This window comes from Macrobrachium nipponense, chromosome 8 (assembly GCF_015104395.2).
Source record: "Macrobrachium nipponense isolate FS-2020 chromosome 8, ASM1510439v2, whole genome shotgun sequence".
In the NCBI taxonomy this organism is placed as follows: domain Eukaryota; kingdom Metazoa; phylum Arthropoda; class Malacostraca; order Decapoda; family Palaemonidae; genus Macrobrachium; species Macrobrachium nipponense.
The window spans coordinates 31716576-31735204 of NC_087203.1; the positions used below are offsets into that span (position 1 = coordinate 31716576).

Below are 18629 nucleotides of genomic sequence, written 5' to 3' on the forward strand. Positions count from 1 at the left end.
TTTATCATTACCTGTTATTGAATATATTTAGTGAAGATCAAATCAAGCCAAAAATACGCCAAAGAATGATGTCATATTTTTTTCTTTTTAAATAATGTCTGTAATTTTCCTTAAAATTTAAAGAATAATTTTCTGTTTAAAATGTCAGCGATAATGTCTGAATAAAAACACTGATTGATAGATCTCATTTATCATCACCTGTAATTGAATATACTTATGTATTAAACTTCTGAATTTATAACAACTCAACATAAGTGCAAGTGCACATGGGTTTACTATATACTTTTGTCCCCCTTTTGCAAGTCAAATAAATGGTCACCCTAATCATAGAGTATAAAAAACGGAGGCGCTTTGACTTGAAAACTCCAAAACCTGAAAAAATTGGGATACGCCACTTCGCCAAAACAGGTTCGAAATGAACGCAACAAAACGAGTGTGTTCTATATCAGTTAATGTACATTCGTGAATGTCTGTGTCTATGGAATTAGAAAGAGTGTGTTTTTCTTTGTGTTTGTGTGAGTGTGTGTATACTTGCCTCTTCTCCAAGGCTGCGTCCTTCTTATTTACTAATTTGTCTCTCAGTTCGTGGGACTTCTTTTCTTCTGCGTCGTTCTTGTAAAGCGAAACCATCTTCTCTTTCTTGGCAGCGATTTCAGCCTGAAAAAGGAAAGACAAATAAACAGAAATTCAGTATGAATAAATTATTTTCGATAATCAAAACTAGACATTAGAAATTGGAGACAATTTTATTCGTGAATTACCAACCAACCTAAACGATCGATAACAATAATTCTTAAATAAAAACATTTCTATTTTTAAACAAAGGACAGTGCCTTTGTTTGTCGTTTGCAACTTTGGCGAACAAAGAAAGCGCTGCTTATTGTGGAAAAAGAGCTTATTTAATAAATGCTAATACAAAAATACTAATGATAGTAATACAAGAGACGTCAACAATATATCTAACACGCAACCGATGGAAAATTAATTTACAAAGAAATGATAGCATAAGAAGATCCTCCTTCTGGCTGGCCCGTGAAAAGAAAGTCGGGTGCAGTTCAAATGGATCATGATCGATTCGTACGCATGACCCACACACAGCCAATGGTCGCCATAGCTCTCTCTCTCTGTCTGTGGTTCTCCGCGTCATTACAGAAATATTTGTGGCGTGACGTTATCTCTCTCTCTCTCTCTCTCTCTCTCTCTCGTCCACAGACGGACATGTACGACGGAAGTGTATGTAGATGAGACTGACCTTCGAATTCTTTAGGAAATTTAAGTTAGGGTGTCAGCCTAGCCATGCGTTTGCATAATACCGCTAGCCCACCCCACCCCCTTTCCTCCCCCCCCTCCAACCAGATCAGCCCCCGCCCTCCCTATACACACGCTCAAACGGGGAAACACTTCACAGTCTTTACACTTCACGAGCTCTTGAGAAAAATGAATTTTGATTCATGTTACCATTTTTTTTTAAAATAAAGAGATGCACCACGAAATAGAATATCAGCATTTCTTTAACAATTTCTAAATGTAAGGTGGTTAAAACTCTCGAAAGTTAGATACTTTATTTTCTAATCTGGTCTAAGCTTAATATTTAGACGAGTAGATTCGTGATCATCGTTTGGTCACGAACTTCTTCTTCTTAACTGGATTTAAAGCAGCACCATAAATGATCCTAGACTCACTGGGGATTTCGGGGAACGACCTCTTTTCTCGTGATGTCTGGCAACTGTCTCTGTGTTACGCAATATTCCTTGAATCTGGCGTGTCGCTGTATTCTCACAGTTAGATAATGAGCTTCTGGCGCCAATAAACAATCTTCGATTGATTCATATCAGCTTTTTTCATGATTTCAATTTATGGGATTTAACTTATCAATTCTTTTCCATTAGCCTATTGAGATAAGTAAGGAACATATATTTTCCTCTGTTATTGACAGACACGCCATAATATTTTCTCTTTTATTTATCTTAAACACGACAGAAAGTCAGAATAACTAAATTCTCTTTAAAACAATAACATTAACATAAGATTTTACTACAAAATTTATATGGTGATTACAAAAAAAAAAACAGGTAGCGTTAACGATCAAAGTGAAAAATAAACGAATTCGGGTCTGCAGAATATCAAACTGACTACGAAGATGCGATGATGGAAGTCGCTGCTCTGAATGACGTCATGCGGGACAGTAGGTAGATACTTCTGAATCAAAGGGAAATGTGGGAGGACAACAAGCTCAAATCTGAGAGGTGTCTCTCGCAAAGACAACCGAGATCGAAATTTCTTTTTCGAAGCTTTGGCTTTTGTGCGAAAGGCCAGCTGGGCCACAGCACGCAAAAGGAGCGAGTTCTTTTATTATTGATCCGAGGGTGAATGTCCTCCTGGCTGTAGAAAGGAAAATCGATTGTCTCTGTTGATGAAAAAAAAGGACATCTGCTCTTTTCGTCTTTTAGCAAATGTCATTCCAAACGAGGTTAAACTTATGTTTTTCTTTGGATTAATGTGATTTAAAAGTAGGGGATTTCGATCGCGATTTTTGTTGTTTTCGTGAATGTCATCCAGAAAAGCAGTCATGCCGCTGTTCCTGCCTCTTGTAGCTGCACTCTATTGTTAACTTGTCAGATGTATTTCTCTTTTACTACTGATGCACGATGACTCCAGGACAGCTCAAATCGATAGTGAACAAAGTGAAAGCAGTGAAACAAGAATCACATCGACGCTCGAAAAACCTAATAGCACACACACACACATACATACATACACATACGCATATACATATATGTATGTATATATACTTATATATGTATATATATTTACTTAAACCATTATTATTATTATTATTATTATTATTATTATTATTAAAATTGGTTGCTGCTTCCACACTATTAATAGATTAATAGTGCGGAGGCAGCAACCATTTTTAACAAAACTTGCCTACGAGAGGGTCTCCTTACGAAATATTATTATTATTATTATTATTATTATTATTATTATTATTATTATTATTATTATTATTCTAAACTTTAAGCCATTTTCACTACCAGATGTTGGTTTCAGAGAAGCCAAACTCTGTAAGGGGAAATTACTTAATGTTTATATATATATATATGTGTATATATATAATATAGTATGTATATATATATATATAGATATATGTATATATATATATATATATATATATATATATATATAAGAGAGAGAGAGAGAGAGAGAGAGAGAGAGAGAGAGAGAGAGAGAGAGAGACGAGAGAGAGAGAGAGAGAGAGAGAGAGAGCGGTCTACTGTAAGAATTCGAGAAGTTAAGAGGGTGTTGTGGTTATTACATATACATAATATATCTATATATATATATTATATATATCTATATATACCTATATATTATATAATATATATATATATATATATATATATATACCTATATATATATATATATATATATATATATATATATATATATATATATGTAAGTATGTATAAACGTCTACTGAAAGACCATCCATACGCTTTGAAATATCCCGAATACAGTGAAAGTTTAAAAACAACTCCCAAACAATGCACCTGCCTGCAACCCCCTTCCACCCCGACCCACCCGCAATAGGGACTAAGATGAAATATTCAGTTGACTCTCCCCAAGAACAACTTGTTAATTGTTAATAGTCTGTGGCTGAAAGGAGAGTTCTTCAAAAGGTCGTCAAAGTGATTCAAACTGCTGTAAATATGCGTGCGCGGAAGGAACGGCATAAAAAGCTTTCAATGAATTTTATTGATGACCATGGCTTTGTTAAGGTCTTCAGGGTATTCTTTGAAGCTTTGATGGGCCTCTACGGACAGATTATGAAGGTTCTACTCTTCGCTGTTTTCAAAGGAATGAAATATGAGGCCTGCAACAATAATGAAAATGAATCTTAGCAGCTACAGCATCATCCTGACTTCTCGATTTCGTTATTTCTACAGGAAAGTGTGTCCGAGAGGGTAAAGAAATCTAGACATCAAGACTCATTGAGGATGTCAAAAAACATTTTTTTTTGGTGAACGTGACCTGAAAAGTCTGGAGAAGATCTACCTCTTTCTCGGGAAAAAAAACACAAAAAACAAAAACCAGATCGCAATCATACATAACGAGTTCGCGACGACGGCCTTTGTGGGCGAAATAACAGTCTACGTCAGAGGGCAGACACACGACTGGTTAATAGAAGGCGCCTTCAACTTTTCATGCAGCGACCTTTCAAAGGAAGGCAACTTCACCCGTGACGTAAGATCTGCGGTTGCATCGATTTGAGTCGGAGGAAACCGGCCGTGAGTCACAAGGGGGAAAATGAATCAGGGTTTGGCAATAAAAGATGATTAAGACTGAGTAAGAGATTCCTTCGAGGCATCTGGTCACGTCATACTATCACCCTGGTGTTAGTCAGACGCTGTGAGGTAAAGATGTGCATTGCTAGAGCGTTTATTATCTGTAAACAGACCATTATCATGTTTTAGAATAAATATGAAATATAGGGTAAACAACCGTGTGGACTAGCTACGGCCACCTTAACCGTGTTCGGACCCACCTTCAGAAAAAGTACTTTAACACGTCCTGACACCGGAGATGGGCACCAGCCACGAGTCTCATGTCTCGAGGTGTTGCTCCCACGACCTATGACTCGTGAATGGAGCCCATCTCCGGTGTCAGGACGTGTTAAAGTACTTTTTCTGAAGGTTGGTCCGAACATGGTTAAGGTGGCCGCAGCTAGTCCACTCGATTGTTTACCCTATTCCAGTGTAAGGTTCCGTGGATCAAGATTACGAAAAGTAATCGACAGGCTATTTTTATCTATTTTTCATATTCCCTCCATCCATTGAATATTCCTTATTTAGAATAGATATGAAAATAGATTTCCTACAAAGATAACACCTCAGGACAGCATTTGAAATATCCTTTCAATTTCTAGTCTTTAGGAATATAGAAAGGTTCTGTGGGACGAAATATCTCGATACCATGAAATTAGAATTTCTCTCTTTTTTTTCTCGTAATATACGTGATAGATAAATATAATTATGATTTCTAATAATTGAAAGCTTAAGCAATCCTTCTTGAATTAAACGAATTTGATTCTTCCCTCTCTCTCTCTCTCTCTCTCTCTCTCTAATCATTTTTGCCTACAATAAACATCAGATTCAAAATCCACATCGGTTTCAAAAGTTGCGTCATAACTCAAGAAACTAATACAGAAGAAAGCTCTCGATTCCAGTCCACAATTTCAGGGAAGAATGTCGGTCGATAGCAAAATTACGACCTCCATCGCGGAACACAAGGTCACAGAATGGGTACATTCAGCAGATTACAAACGCGGAATGCGTTCTATATTTCATATATGGGCGAAAATGCTTCTACGTAAATATGGATGGGTTATACAGGGTGTCCATAAAGTCCCAGTACCATTCTGAGCAATAAATACTTGTAATGGTACTGGGACTTTATGGACACCCTGTATTAGGACCAGACGGGGTTTAATAACCGCTTCCCAGAAGAGTTCAGTTCCTCTAGCTGACCCTTTCTTAACTTTGTGTCTGTTTCTCATTCATCGTTGGCCAAATTATGGTGGTATACAGTAACATAATAAATTTTCGGTGCTAAATTCAATAAGATATAGAAATTTGGTGATGGAATGACTTACAAGTCTTCTCTCTTCTGCCAGCTGCATTCGCTGCTCGACATCCTCTGGAGTGAAGTTTTTCAGCTGATGTTTGGTTCTCTGTGAGTCCAGGTAATCTTTCGTTCCCTGGGGCAGGAAGTCCTGTGAAAGCGAACATCAAACATAAGGTTTTGGGAGATCAGTCAATGGAAAAATAAAGCAAATTTCTGCAAGATTAAGGGTGATTCCTTCAAGCAGAATTGTCCACAGCATCAGTGACTTCATATAATTACAGAGATGGATTAATATAGTAGATTCACATCAGCCGTACATTTGATGTCTAGGCCAGTCCCTTACGACGCTCCTGATTGGCTGTTGATAAGCCAATGACAGGGCTGGAAACTCTCAGTCTCTCCGGAGGGATACTTTTGGAAGACGTATCCCTCAGGATAGGTGGAACATGCATCGTGCCTAAGTGAACTCTCGAAAGAGATTGAGTGTCCAGACCTGTGACTGACTTATTAACAGCAAATCAGGAGCGTCGTAAGGGACTGGCCTAGACATGAGATGCACGGTCGATGTGAATCTACTATAGCACGAAATTTATACTCGTACTCAACGTTATTCATCTCTCTCTGTCTCACTGTCTGTCTGTCTCCCATTATTCATGGATACACACACACACACACACACACACACACACACACACACACACACACACAGACGGGGTTTCATATCGATTCTAATTACGAAAGCACCCAGGTCGAGGGTGATTTGTAAGGTCAGAATCGATATGAACTTATAGCGTCTCTGTTGGCTGATTGGATAGCGTCACTGACTGTCCTGATTTCGTCCCCGTCCACTTGGACGGTGGTTCGATCCCATGGGGGGACGAAAATTTATATCAATTAAAAAAAAATTCCCCTTCGGTACATATATGAAAATATATCATTTGGGAGGTAAAGTGAATTTAGATATTAAAGGACATTGTAGCTTGAATTGATATAAATTGGATCACGGTTCGATGTGATAATTATTCATAACAAAAGGCTACGTGCTGTCAAACGCTCGAATTGGCCAACATGGTAGACGTTTCATATCGATTCTAATTACGAAAGCACCCAGGTCGAGGGTGATTTGTAAGGTCAGAATCGATATGACCTTTTAGCGTCTCTGTTGGCTGATTGGATAGCGTCACTGACTGTCCTTATTTCGTCCCGTCCACTTGGACGGTGGTCGATCCCATGGGGGGACGAAATTATTATCAATTAAAAAATCCCTTCGGGACATATATTAAAATATATCTTTGGGAGGTAAGTGAATTTAGATATTAAAGGACATTGTAGCTTGAATTGATATATAAATGGATCACGGTTCGATGTGAATTATTCACACACACACACACACCACACACACATATATATATATATTATATATATATATATATATATATATATATATATATATATTATATATTACAGACATACTTCAAGGCCAGTCAATAAAAACTAAATAATTGTTATATCGTTAGCAATTATTACCAGCTACAATGTTAATTCTGGCTTCAGAAATTCTTAACAGCACACCTAACTAGATAACGATGGAGGTATTCATTCCATAAATAACGCATTCCCTGAGAAATATTGCCGATGAACATGCCATCCAATAGTGCCTCACTAAGTAAACTTTGTTCTTGAAAGAATATAATTTGTGATTTATGGATTCATGTTTTGGACTGCAGGCTTTTGCTATTTATTTCCTAGGCTGAGGGTAGACTGGACACTGTTCGCTCGTTCTTGGTATTTACATTGTTCCGAAGTGTGTTTGTTAGACATCCTTCAATGTCGTTAAGAGCAACACAGGCCGTCCAAACTCAGCGATCGTAAGAGTTAGAGAAATACGATTATAACAAGTATTTTGATTTTATGGTGACAGGAGGAGAAGCTCCGTGCAGTCATGTGCCGGCCATACATTGATTACGTTGTGTGTGTTCGATGACAACATTCTCTCGTGATGATGTCCCAGACACGGGAATTCATGTACAATATCGAGCCAGTGACTCCTGAGGAATATGTTGTGGCTCTTCGATAAGTCAACGAGCTCTAAGTAGTAAGGGAGTGCGCTGGGTCTTTGTAATTTATGTCAAAATTGTCTGCGTGCCTACAGTACGTCATGATTAGTTGCTGGAGATTCCTCACTGATGAGGAGCAAATCAAGGTATTCTCTAGACCTTGGAACAAATCATATCACCAACATTACGTGGTGAACTGTATGCATTACTGAAAATTGTTTGCAGATTGCAGTCTCTTCAGCTCCTAACAACACCTACTCTCTAGACTTTTCCTTTACCTCCTTTGCCACATCCTTCCTTCCATTTGCTGTTCAACCACTCCAAACCACTCTCTTCTCTATCTGAAACACTAAAAGGCTTCAAAGTGCCCTAGTTCTTGGCTTTACAGACAGGTTTTCATTCCGATTGACAGTAGCCGACTCGACGTTCAGTTGAAAGTTTTCTCTAACTGTGTATCATTCATATAGATACAGGATGAGAAATCTACCTTGATGAAGTCTGATAGAGGAGCTGGTGCTGTATGACAATACGTTATCACATTCGACAAAGAACTGCTGACTAAAGAACAAGCTTTTAATCACTTTCAAAGCCGCTTTCCTCTTTTCCCTTAACCACCCCAGAGCTACGCATATGTTTTAATAACCTCTACTACTCCATTTTCTCTATATGGTTCAGACCATCTGAACGTGCTGTTATCCATCTACTCACATATTCAAAAGTTTCTGCCACTTCTAACCATCTTCATTTCTCACCTTTTTATTAATTCTAACTATACACACACTATATATATTATATATATATATATATATATATATATATATATATATATATATATTATGTAGAATCACACTTTTTTACCAGATACATATGAAATTGTAATACCCGTAATGCCCTCTTAACTTCTTTTTTGGATACGCTTGTCACTACAAAGCCTGAATTCAAGTAGTTAAGAGGGCATTGTGGCTATTACAATTTCACACACACACACACACACACACACACACATATATATATATATATATATATATATATATATATATATATATTATATATATATATATACAGTATTCCCTTTACCTTTGGTTTGAACTTGCTGCTAGAGGCCGACTCGGTGACTGGCGTGGCCTCAATGATCTCGAAGGCCATGCCCCCTCCAGCTCGCTGCCTCGATGTGGAGATAAATCCTTCCTCCCGAAGGGACGCCAGGATCTCAGCTTCCTCCTGTCTCGCCTTTTGGTAGCCACTCAACAGCCGAGGGCATTGCTTCCCCGTTAACGTCAAGTCTGTTGAGAGATGAAAGTTATGCATCCCGTGGGTGGTGGAAGTCAAGAGATGTGAGAAAATGAAAGCTTCTAGTACCAACTGGCGTGTATGATGGGCGTCATTTAACATTACTGCTTATGGTGCTTGTGCAACTAAGTTGCATCAGTAGTATCAGATGGCTAATAACCATCGCATACAGGCTACAGTTTGTAGGCCTAGAGCAGAACTTTGAAGGTTGGTAGTTACCATGGGTTATCCATATCTGTATTGAAAAGGATCAAAGCTTACGGGAAATAAGAGTAAATATCAGGTACAAAGAATGAATAAGAAAAAATATATAAAAATATCTTGTTGTCCTGTGAATAGTCATTCTTTTGGGAGAAAAAATATTAAAATAAGTAAACAAAATTGTACGATTCTAAACAGGGTATATTATTACTGACAGAAACTTGACTAACCAACGATATGAGAATTGGTAAAAAATGAAGAAAATTATACTACGTAGCTTCTCCATGAATATTCGTGTGTACCAGAGACAGAAAATGTAAAGCTAATGAATGAGGGTGAATTAAATTATCGCATAGATCGGTACACAAACAGGAAATCTAGTAGATACACACCACAACATACAGAGTGAAAGCCTGCAGTGATGAAATAAATCATCTACATACCCATGAAGTTGGGGACAAGGAAAGCTCTAGCTTAAGGTGATTAGAATTCATGGACAGATATATGAAATTAGCTGGCCACATTTGCTTGATCTATGGAAATACAATGGCCATGCAATGGACTCTCTTCTTTTCGATTATGTCTATTTTTGGTTCGGATTTTCCCGGAAAGCCTTTGGAATATTCGTTTCAGAAATGTATAAAGCATTTAACCCCTTCTCTTGTCGTGCCAGGATATCGTGGCGTGGTGAGAAAGAGAGCCGCTTCTCTATCACCACTATTACACAGTAAAAAAGGATATGAGTGACGTACTTTTTTCAAAAACACAAAAAAAGGCACTGTATAGCCACAGCGCCAAACGAGTCTGCAGGTTCCAATATTGTTTCCTGGAAGCCTACCTGTCCAGAATGCGTCTAATTACTTAATGGTTTGTTGTTGCCTGGCTACGGTTATGAAACCTTCGGATGGGCTACCCGCTGCTATTGTAAAAGGGAACGAGAAATGGTTATAAACGTTTAAGACGCCGTTAGTTATTTACCTACTGGGGGATGAGAAAGAAAGCAACGCTCCAACAAGGTTAAAGTAGATAACCTGTAAATAAACTGGCTAACCTCACAAACCAGAAGAATCTCCAATAATTTGAACCTGGTAAAAATAGCGTAGACGTATCTTTCATAAAGCATCCTATAAAAGGAAAATGGGAACTTGGAAACTGAAAACGGGAATATCCGCAAACTGATCAAAACACAAAAATGAATCGGATAAATAAAAAAATAAAGGTGATCAGTTTTCGATAAAATGATGACAACGTATAAAAAAAGCCTTCGTACCCTGCCATTGAAAAATTTGTTAACCAGCTTTCAAGAAAGAAGTATTAATAATTCACCAGGGCAGTAGGGCATCAGCTCTTGGAGAGTACGAACACGATCAATTAATCAGCCTCTGCGCTAAACAGTTTCAACGAAATGGCTGTATACTTAGCGGCGAATGATCGGAAATTCACTGATTATATATCGGTGTAACACTTTGATACTGTAGAACATGAGCTTATGATGGAAGATTGAAGTCGATAATGGTTGCAGACGATGTTTAAATGGTCTGGTAGTTTTTTTTTTTTTTTTTTTTTTTTTTTTGGGGGGGGGGGGGCAAGGGGCAAGCAGGGCTTCTAGAGTGCTAGAAAATATGCTGGTATGGTCGCTAGCGTCGTGAGATGCCGCTCAGATGTCGCGAATTCGCGCTTCCCCCCAAGGCGGTGAAAAAATCGCTGGCCCTGTGTCATGATCAGTTACTGCCGCAGTGTGGGGTCTGCGGTGGGAGGTTGAAACCAACATTCTTTGGAAGCTTCAATCTCATGTCAAGGCCCATTTGGTGTCTTGTTTAATAATAATAATAATAATAATAATAATAATAATAATAATAATAGTATGGAAATCGAAAATGTCCACCATCTGGAATGTTTTAAGATCTTGAATAGTTAGTATAAGAACTGCTGAAATATCTTGGATTTTATAGTGATTCGCAGTTTTATCCGATTACAGAGAAGGTGAAACATATCACGCCCAAATTACCGAGTTTGATAACGAAAAAATTACCGAGTTTGATAAAAAAAAAACAGATTTGTTAAAAAAAATGGCCGAGTTTAATAAAAATATACCGAGTTTGATAAAAAAAAGAAGAAGAATAAAACGAAGAATAAAGTAAATGGATAAGAAAAGGATCCAAAAGAAGTCTTGAAAAATCTTGATAAAAAAAACAAAAAAACTTAGAGCTTACACAAAGATAGAACCAGATAACAGGAGAACTAATTAAATGGCGATCGTCCAAAAAACAAGATCTCAAGGAAGCGTAGCGACTGAGACTAAGCCTTCGGCTACGCCAGATATAATGAAACATTATTTACCTCAGTATCTGGTTACTGGTAGATGGAGATATAATGAAGCATTATTCATCTTAGTGGTTCTCAGCCATTTTATCACCACGCCCCTCTAAGAGTTGGTCCTTTCTTCCACGCCCACCGTTCCATTTATGAGTAAAATTCTCTCCCAGATTTAAAGGAAAATAAAAAAAAAATGAGAAAGAGAAGGGGTTTCGAGGGATAGGAAGGGAGGCCAATAATTTAAAAAAGGTGGTCAGCCCAACGAGCCTGACTATACGCTGTTTTTTTCCATCTGTCCATCCGCCTGTAGTGGTCGCGCATGGTAACACTGCGTCCCGGGCTTTAAATAGTTACGCTATGTGTAAGTTTTAGGTAAATAAAAGGATATCTGGGTTTAGATTTGCAACTGAAAAGTGTTTTCATAATTTACTGTATGTGAACTACACCGTTAATTTTCGAAATAGGATATTATTTAAAACCCGGGACGCAGTGTTGCCATGCGCAAACACCACAGGCGGATGGACAGATGGAAAAAAAAACAGAGTATAGAGTAATAGACTCCGGGAAAGTAACGTTATAAGGGGATACTTTCGCATCTTTTCATAAACTTCTGAATATTAGTTCCTGACTCATGTTAAGGGAATAACGAATGTAATTAGAGAATTTTTTATTTTAAATTTTCCCTACGGATCGCGCCTCCCATGGAAAGGGGGCGCGCCCCCCAGGCTAAGAACCACTGCATGGGCGACGCCTTACCAATGTTCTCTATGGGCGTGAAGTCATCGATGACTCTCTTGACCAACTCCGGCGGCGAGTTCTCCGTGATGACGAAGGAGTAGTCGTCGTCGAGGTCGTAGATGCCCGAGTCGCTCGAGTCATGACTGCGGGCGGAGGAGGAGTTGGGCGCCGTGACAGAGGAGGTGGGCGGCGTTTTCGTCGTTTTGTACCAGTTGTTGCCGCCGCCGCCCCTTCTGCAGTCCAGCGACTCCTGGAAGGGAAAAGTGGGTGAGTCATGGATGTCTCTCCTGTCTTCCAGGCGTTTGATTAAGGTAGCTTTGACATTCACCGCGTTTTCAGTTATTTCAAATGTTATTCATGGGTTTCAACACCTTTACTTTTCATTTGTTCCATCAACAATGAATGTTACATTAAATTGTTCCTATATTCGTAGGAGTGATAATACGCATATTTCTAGAATGTAAATAATACGTGACAGCATTGTGAACGAATACTGCTGATAACGGACCCCCAACCACATTCTACCATCCTAGAAATAAAAAAGCAATGCAATAAAGTAGTATTAAACTAAAATAACTGCCGTTATGTCTAGTTACATGTCAATCGTAGAAACAGCGTGTTTTTTTTAACTATACAGCAAGTCCTATATACACATATATGTTCCATGCAAAGTTGGTGAAATATCAATGATCTTCAAGTATACAGTATATTTATATACAAACTTCGTAAGCATACAGCTATCTAGGAACGCGCATGTGTATTGTATGTGTAGTAAAAACACTGCTTACAAATACGTGTAGTACACCGTAAATTCAGCATCTAATTTTGAACATTGCAATATTTACATTTTCTTTTTTTTTCCTCGAAGCTGGTATAAACAGTGCTTCCCATTGTGCCGACAGTGATATTTATACAGTGATGGCCAATCATAGCCAAAGTCAATGAAAAATCCGAGTTTCATTATCTTGCCCTGGCAACTTACAAGTCAAAACAACCAGTGGGCTGCCAGGGCATGATAACGAAACGTTCTTCAGACTCGTTGGCATCAGCTATAGCAATCTGGTAGTGGTGTCTATGTATTACTGTGTCTTAGACAGCGTTAATTACTCCTCATAACAACAATGTCTAATAGCTTGTGGATGACCTATCGCCATCTTGTCACCTGTTCTTTTGTCGACAGAACATGGCTGCTTGTCCATGCAAATACCAGCATCATTAGTCTCTGTCAAAAAAGGGAAAACATTTGTCAACTATCTGCTGCGAAAAAGGGTGTCAAAATCTTCGAATTCTAAAATGCCGAAAACACACGTCAGTATTAAGGTTGCAAGGAACATATTTTTCAAGAATTTAATGAGTGAAAAAAAAAAACGCCCGTCAGAATCTTTGGAAATTAAAGTGTGAAAATGATTTAATGAAGAGTTACCTATGACCAGAGGAGGTTACCAACACTGGCTAGTGGAACTTTCGACTTAGGGGAAACGCAGGAGAGAGAATTAAAGCGAATGAGAAAATCCCCGTCCGTATTTTTGAATACTAGATTGGTAAAGTTTCATCTTATAGGAAGAATTACCCACGAAACAATAACAAATGACGACTGAGAATTCTACTAAAAAAAAATAAGGTAAGTGACAAATTCGTATTTGTTTTGTCTAACTTTCGCAAAAACGATTTATCTTCTGCACTGAAGGAGCCGTGATCTTCCACTTTCTTGTCAATGAATTGGAAGATTGTAGAGTATATTCTCAGCAGAAAATACTTGCCATTTGTATCATACTCGCTTAAAATAGAATCGAAGAGTAAATGTCAAAAGCTGAAGGTTTACTCTTCCACCTCTCGAGAGAGTAAGTTCTGTTAGGCATAATTTCAGGTTAGAATTAAGAATCGAGGATACTTTTATTTTGAAACCATGTCAGTCATCTTTCTGACATTTAAAAAGTATTGTAAAAAGACTCGAACGTATTTGAATCTAAGTAATGATATTGATCGTAGTCAAGTGAATGTACAAGCTATGGTAGTATAACAGTATCATTTTTACAAGTTTGATATCTGACATTTGAATCTCGATGCAAGACGATCAGACAGGAGTTACTACAATACTAATCATTCTAATTACGAGATCAATTATCCTACCACACCCATTACTTGGTAAATTAGGTTTTACTCTTCACTTACAAAAAAAAAAAAAAAAAAAAAAAAAGACTTAGTAATTCATTCATGGAACTTCGACTAGTGCAATATGTAATGAAAGTTCGACTTGTCTGCAACACTTTGACTTTAAGGCAGTGACAGATCGATTAGACGTCGCTTCTACGGGATTCGATTGAATACTTGATCGTGTCTTTACGAGTCCACGTAGATGTGTCCTGTGTTCTCGCCTGTGTGTATGTGTGTGTGTGTGCGCGTGTGTGTGTACGCTTTCCTCCCAGTAAGGCTATATTCTTTACAGCTTGCTAGCTGTACACGCGAGTTTAGGAAATAATTTGGGAGAAAGCATAATAATCACGAAAGTAATTATTATAAAAAATATGAATGACCATGGATCGCTAACTGAATATAAATGAACAATGGCCAGTTCTTTTCAGCGTTACTGCTCATGGGATGCGAGTAAACCATTGTAGATACTGTGACAGTTAAATCGAAGCTACATTCGAGCGTTGTTCATATGCGCTGATTATATTTCAAACATATATAGGAAACATAGGTTTTACGTACAGTATATGGCCCAATCTGAGTCTGCCAGGGTACTGAAGGCTGACTGCAATGGCCAGGATAGGATTAAATTATGAAAATCCCATAAATAAATTCACTTAATAAATAAACATAATCTATAACCCATACAAGCTCTATAATACAAGCCTGTATTTCAAAGCTAATGACAGCACGGGCTCTTCTCGGAAAAAAAGCTAATAAATACGACCGCAATAAATGAAACGGTCGACATGACTAGTCCCGATTCTAAGGACGTTATGTACCGTCTGGTTCATCCCAGTTCAGTTATTTGTTGCAGTTACTAATCAAAGAAACAAAGAGAGAGAGAGAGAGAGAGAGAGAGAGAGAGAGAGAAGGAGAGACAGACAGACCTGACGAAATAACCACACAAGGGCATTTCAACGTGACGCGAAGACTCAAACAGGTACAAATCAGTAAGATAAATTCCCTTGGCAGTCAATCAATGGTCAGTATGCAAAGCCGTAGCCATGCGTAAACAAACGCCAGAGTCAGGCATCTGCTTGATTGACGTGCTGGTGAATAATTGATCATGAAAAATGAATTTCTTCATCACTGATGACTTCGAGAACAACGCCATCTATGTCTTCATCATCGACAAAAAATTAATTGGAATATGTGCGTCTTAAAATATGTCGTGTACCCGTCAAGGTTATTTTGATTAATAGTTGTATTTTTTCAATGAATTGTATGAGTAGTTTGACTTTATTAATGTCTATATTTACTAGCCTCACTACGTAGCATTTTCTGGTGGATACAATAAAAAATATTTGTAAATAATTAGATGTGACTGACTATGATATCTGAATTTTATGAAATTCTGATAAAAGCATTTCGGATATCTGATTCATTTTTGAATTTTAATTTTATGAAATTGTGATAAAAGCATTTCGTATATCTTCACAAACTGACACGTGTACAAATGCTTACTAAAAGCATTCACACTATTGTAGATTAACCAAAAATCTAAGGTTAAATATGAAACCCATTTAAAGGCTGGCTGGAAACGTTTCTTTCATTTTAAAATAGAAAATATTTTAGCAACAGCAAACTTTCCTGCTGCCGAAAAGGAAAGCTATGTGAAATAAAAGAGAGACTTAGTAATAAACATGTAAAATAGAGGAGATCGTCAATTATACATCTTACAAACATGAAAACGATCATTATTTATTAGTACGGTTTCCTATCGATAAACACGACAAGGAATACTACATCCTTCAGCCATTACTAGTATCAAGAAAAGAAACAATGAAGGCTTTTACTGCCCAAAACAAATCATCTGAAATTGCTATGGGAAGACAGAGTGATAAATACTAAGTTCTACATCGCCGTGAGAATCTGCATGGGCTCAGTGAACCATAACGGCATAACAGACTTCCTATAGAAGGGTAATTGATACGTCTATCAATTCGTTTCTTGCCGGAAATGAAAATTTCTTGTTGAAAAACAACTGATTTTCTTATCCTAATATTTGATGATATCTTCATCAAGCACTGACTAATTAATAGAAATTAGAAGAAACATACTAAGCTATACATGAAGAATATTCAGAGTTGGCTCATTCTAACAGTGAATGGAGCCGGTTAGAGGACATTAGGACTTTCTAAATTCTAAGTGATAATGCACAGTTAATTCCTGATCTGCAAAAAATTATAGATGAATGTACAAAAGACTCTGTAACTTAAAAAGATCTCTTGCTGATAAATGAAACGTATCTAATTCGAGTTGAAATTTATACTGCGTTTCTTAAAACGAATTCAGCAGTTTTTTTCTTAAAATCGCGCAATGTATAATAACATTTGCACAACTGCAAAATTACCTGTTGCCAAATAAAAACCACACTAGATAAAGAAAACCTCGATAGCAAACATATAAACCACTGGAAATCACCAACTAGTCTAGCAATTTGCAAGCATGCAAATTATTATGTTGATACAACATACAACGGACGGTAGTCAGTAGTAATCTTATTCGCAAGAACTTGTCTTTACTAAACTCACAGGCGCCCTATTATATATATATATATATATATATATATATATATATATATATATATATATATATATATATATATATATATATATATAAAACACGAATCACCTGAAATTCCAAAGCAATTTCTAAGTGATAAATGGCCAGTAAATCTCAGATCACCAGCCAGTCCCAATTGTGTTCTATGAATGGCATTAGTCTTTCAATACAAACGCAAAGTAATGGACCTACTCACCTACTACAAAGAAAGCAAAGAATACGAAAGTAATGTCGTTTGATATGCTTTCAGGGTGTGAAAGCTTTGACAAATGTCTTATCTATGGACAAGCAAAATATCATTTTGTCATTATAAATGCCCAAGTTAAATTACGGTTGTACTTTTGGGCCATTTTGATACCGGACCAGAAAATACTGGCGACCCGATGTTCTATTTCTCAAAAGTGGCAGGTATAATTCCTAAGTCTGTGACACCTGATGCGTTTTGCTGTCTGAAGTCCTTGGTGAGTGTGTCAAGGCAAAACCACTCAGAAACCCAAGGTCAGGACCACTCGCAACCAAAGCACCTACTACTACTACGTATCTCAAGTCTCTCCTTTAACTACCAGCAGTATACTAATTGTTACTGAAATACTTTCACCGCATATTGCAGCAAGCAGCTCTTAGATTAAGTCGGGAAATAAGAGGTAAGTTCTATAACTAATGTATATATTCTTGCTCTATATTTCGGAATTAGAAAACAAGGAACAGACGTCGGAGGAAGGAATAAGGGGGTTGGGAGAGCTAAATCGCAAAGTGACCATCAGTCGCAAACTTGTACATCTCTGGCTGGCTGGCTCTCTCTCTTTCACCAGTGCTTGCGCTGATAACAGACAAATATCAAACGTGCTGTCTGTAATTCGCGTTGTTTTAGTTGTGAGAAACGTAGCTTCAAACCTTAGCTTATCCTATTCCGAACCTTCGTTCTAAGCAGCTAAGTTTGACCGACGCACCTCTCGAATCAATATGCTAGTTCTCCTTGAATTGCCATTTGAAACTGTGTCAGAGCGAAGTGTCATTGACGTCGACTGGGGGGAATTGTCGCTGTTCGGATTTCGTGCGCGGCAACGCCTCGTTATCTTTATTTCTCTACTTATTTCTCTACTCTTCTAGTGGAAAAGTCACTTCTCATTACCTTCCATTCACAAATTTATTTCGTCTTCATGTCTATTTCGTCTTAACGTCTGTACATTAAGACGAAACAATGTTTCATTTTTTTCCCTCAGTCGCCAGATGTCTCTGATAGGCTCTTTCAATAAAAAAAAAATCAAGAATGCCGATCAATCTTTTAGATAGACGCAAATCCAGGTGATTTGGATAAGCTCAGTCGGAATGGGAGTATAGAATTCAGGCCAAAGGCCAAGCGCTGGGACCTATGATGTCATCCAGTGCTAAAATGGTTCGAAAGGTGTAAGAGGAGGGAAACCTGGCAGTTGCACTATGAACGGAGGTACAGTAAAAGGAAAGGAAGAGGTTGCAGCTAGGGGCAGAAGGGTGATAAGCTCAGCCTGCCTCATATCTGTTCCAGCACTGTTTGTTAATGTTACCTTGAACCGTTTAATATCTTTGTTCAGTCTAACCACTGTTGGTTTGTGCTATGCTTGCTTTGTGTCTGTGCATTTTACATCAACATTTGACATAGAC

The 18629-nt window shown here is 37.8% G+C and overlaps 1 protein-coding gene across 1 annotated transcript in view; it reads right to left on the bottom strand.

Moving 5' to 3' along the window:
* Nucleotides 1-18629, bottom strand: part of LOC135222642 (uncharacterized) — a 93206-nt gene that overhangs the window by 4957 nt on the left and 69620 nt on the right. The window contains exons 2-5 of the mRNA XM_064260772.1: nucleotides 12249-12480; nucleotides 8763-8968; nucleotides 5657-5776; nucleotides 536-657 (exon numbers count right to left, since the gene is read on the bottom strand). Coding sequence (XP_064116842.1) covers nucleotides 536-657; nucleotides 5657-5776; nucleotides 8763-8968; nucleotides 12249-12480 — 680 coding nt within the window. The remainder of the gene's footprint in view (nucleotides 1-535; nucleotides 658-5656; nucleotides 5777-8762; nucleotides 8969-12248; nucleotides 12481-18629) is intronic.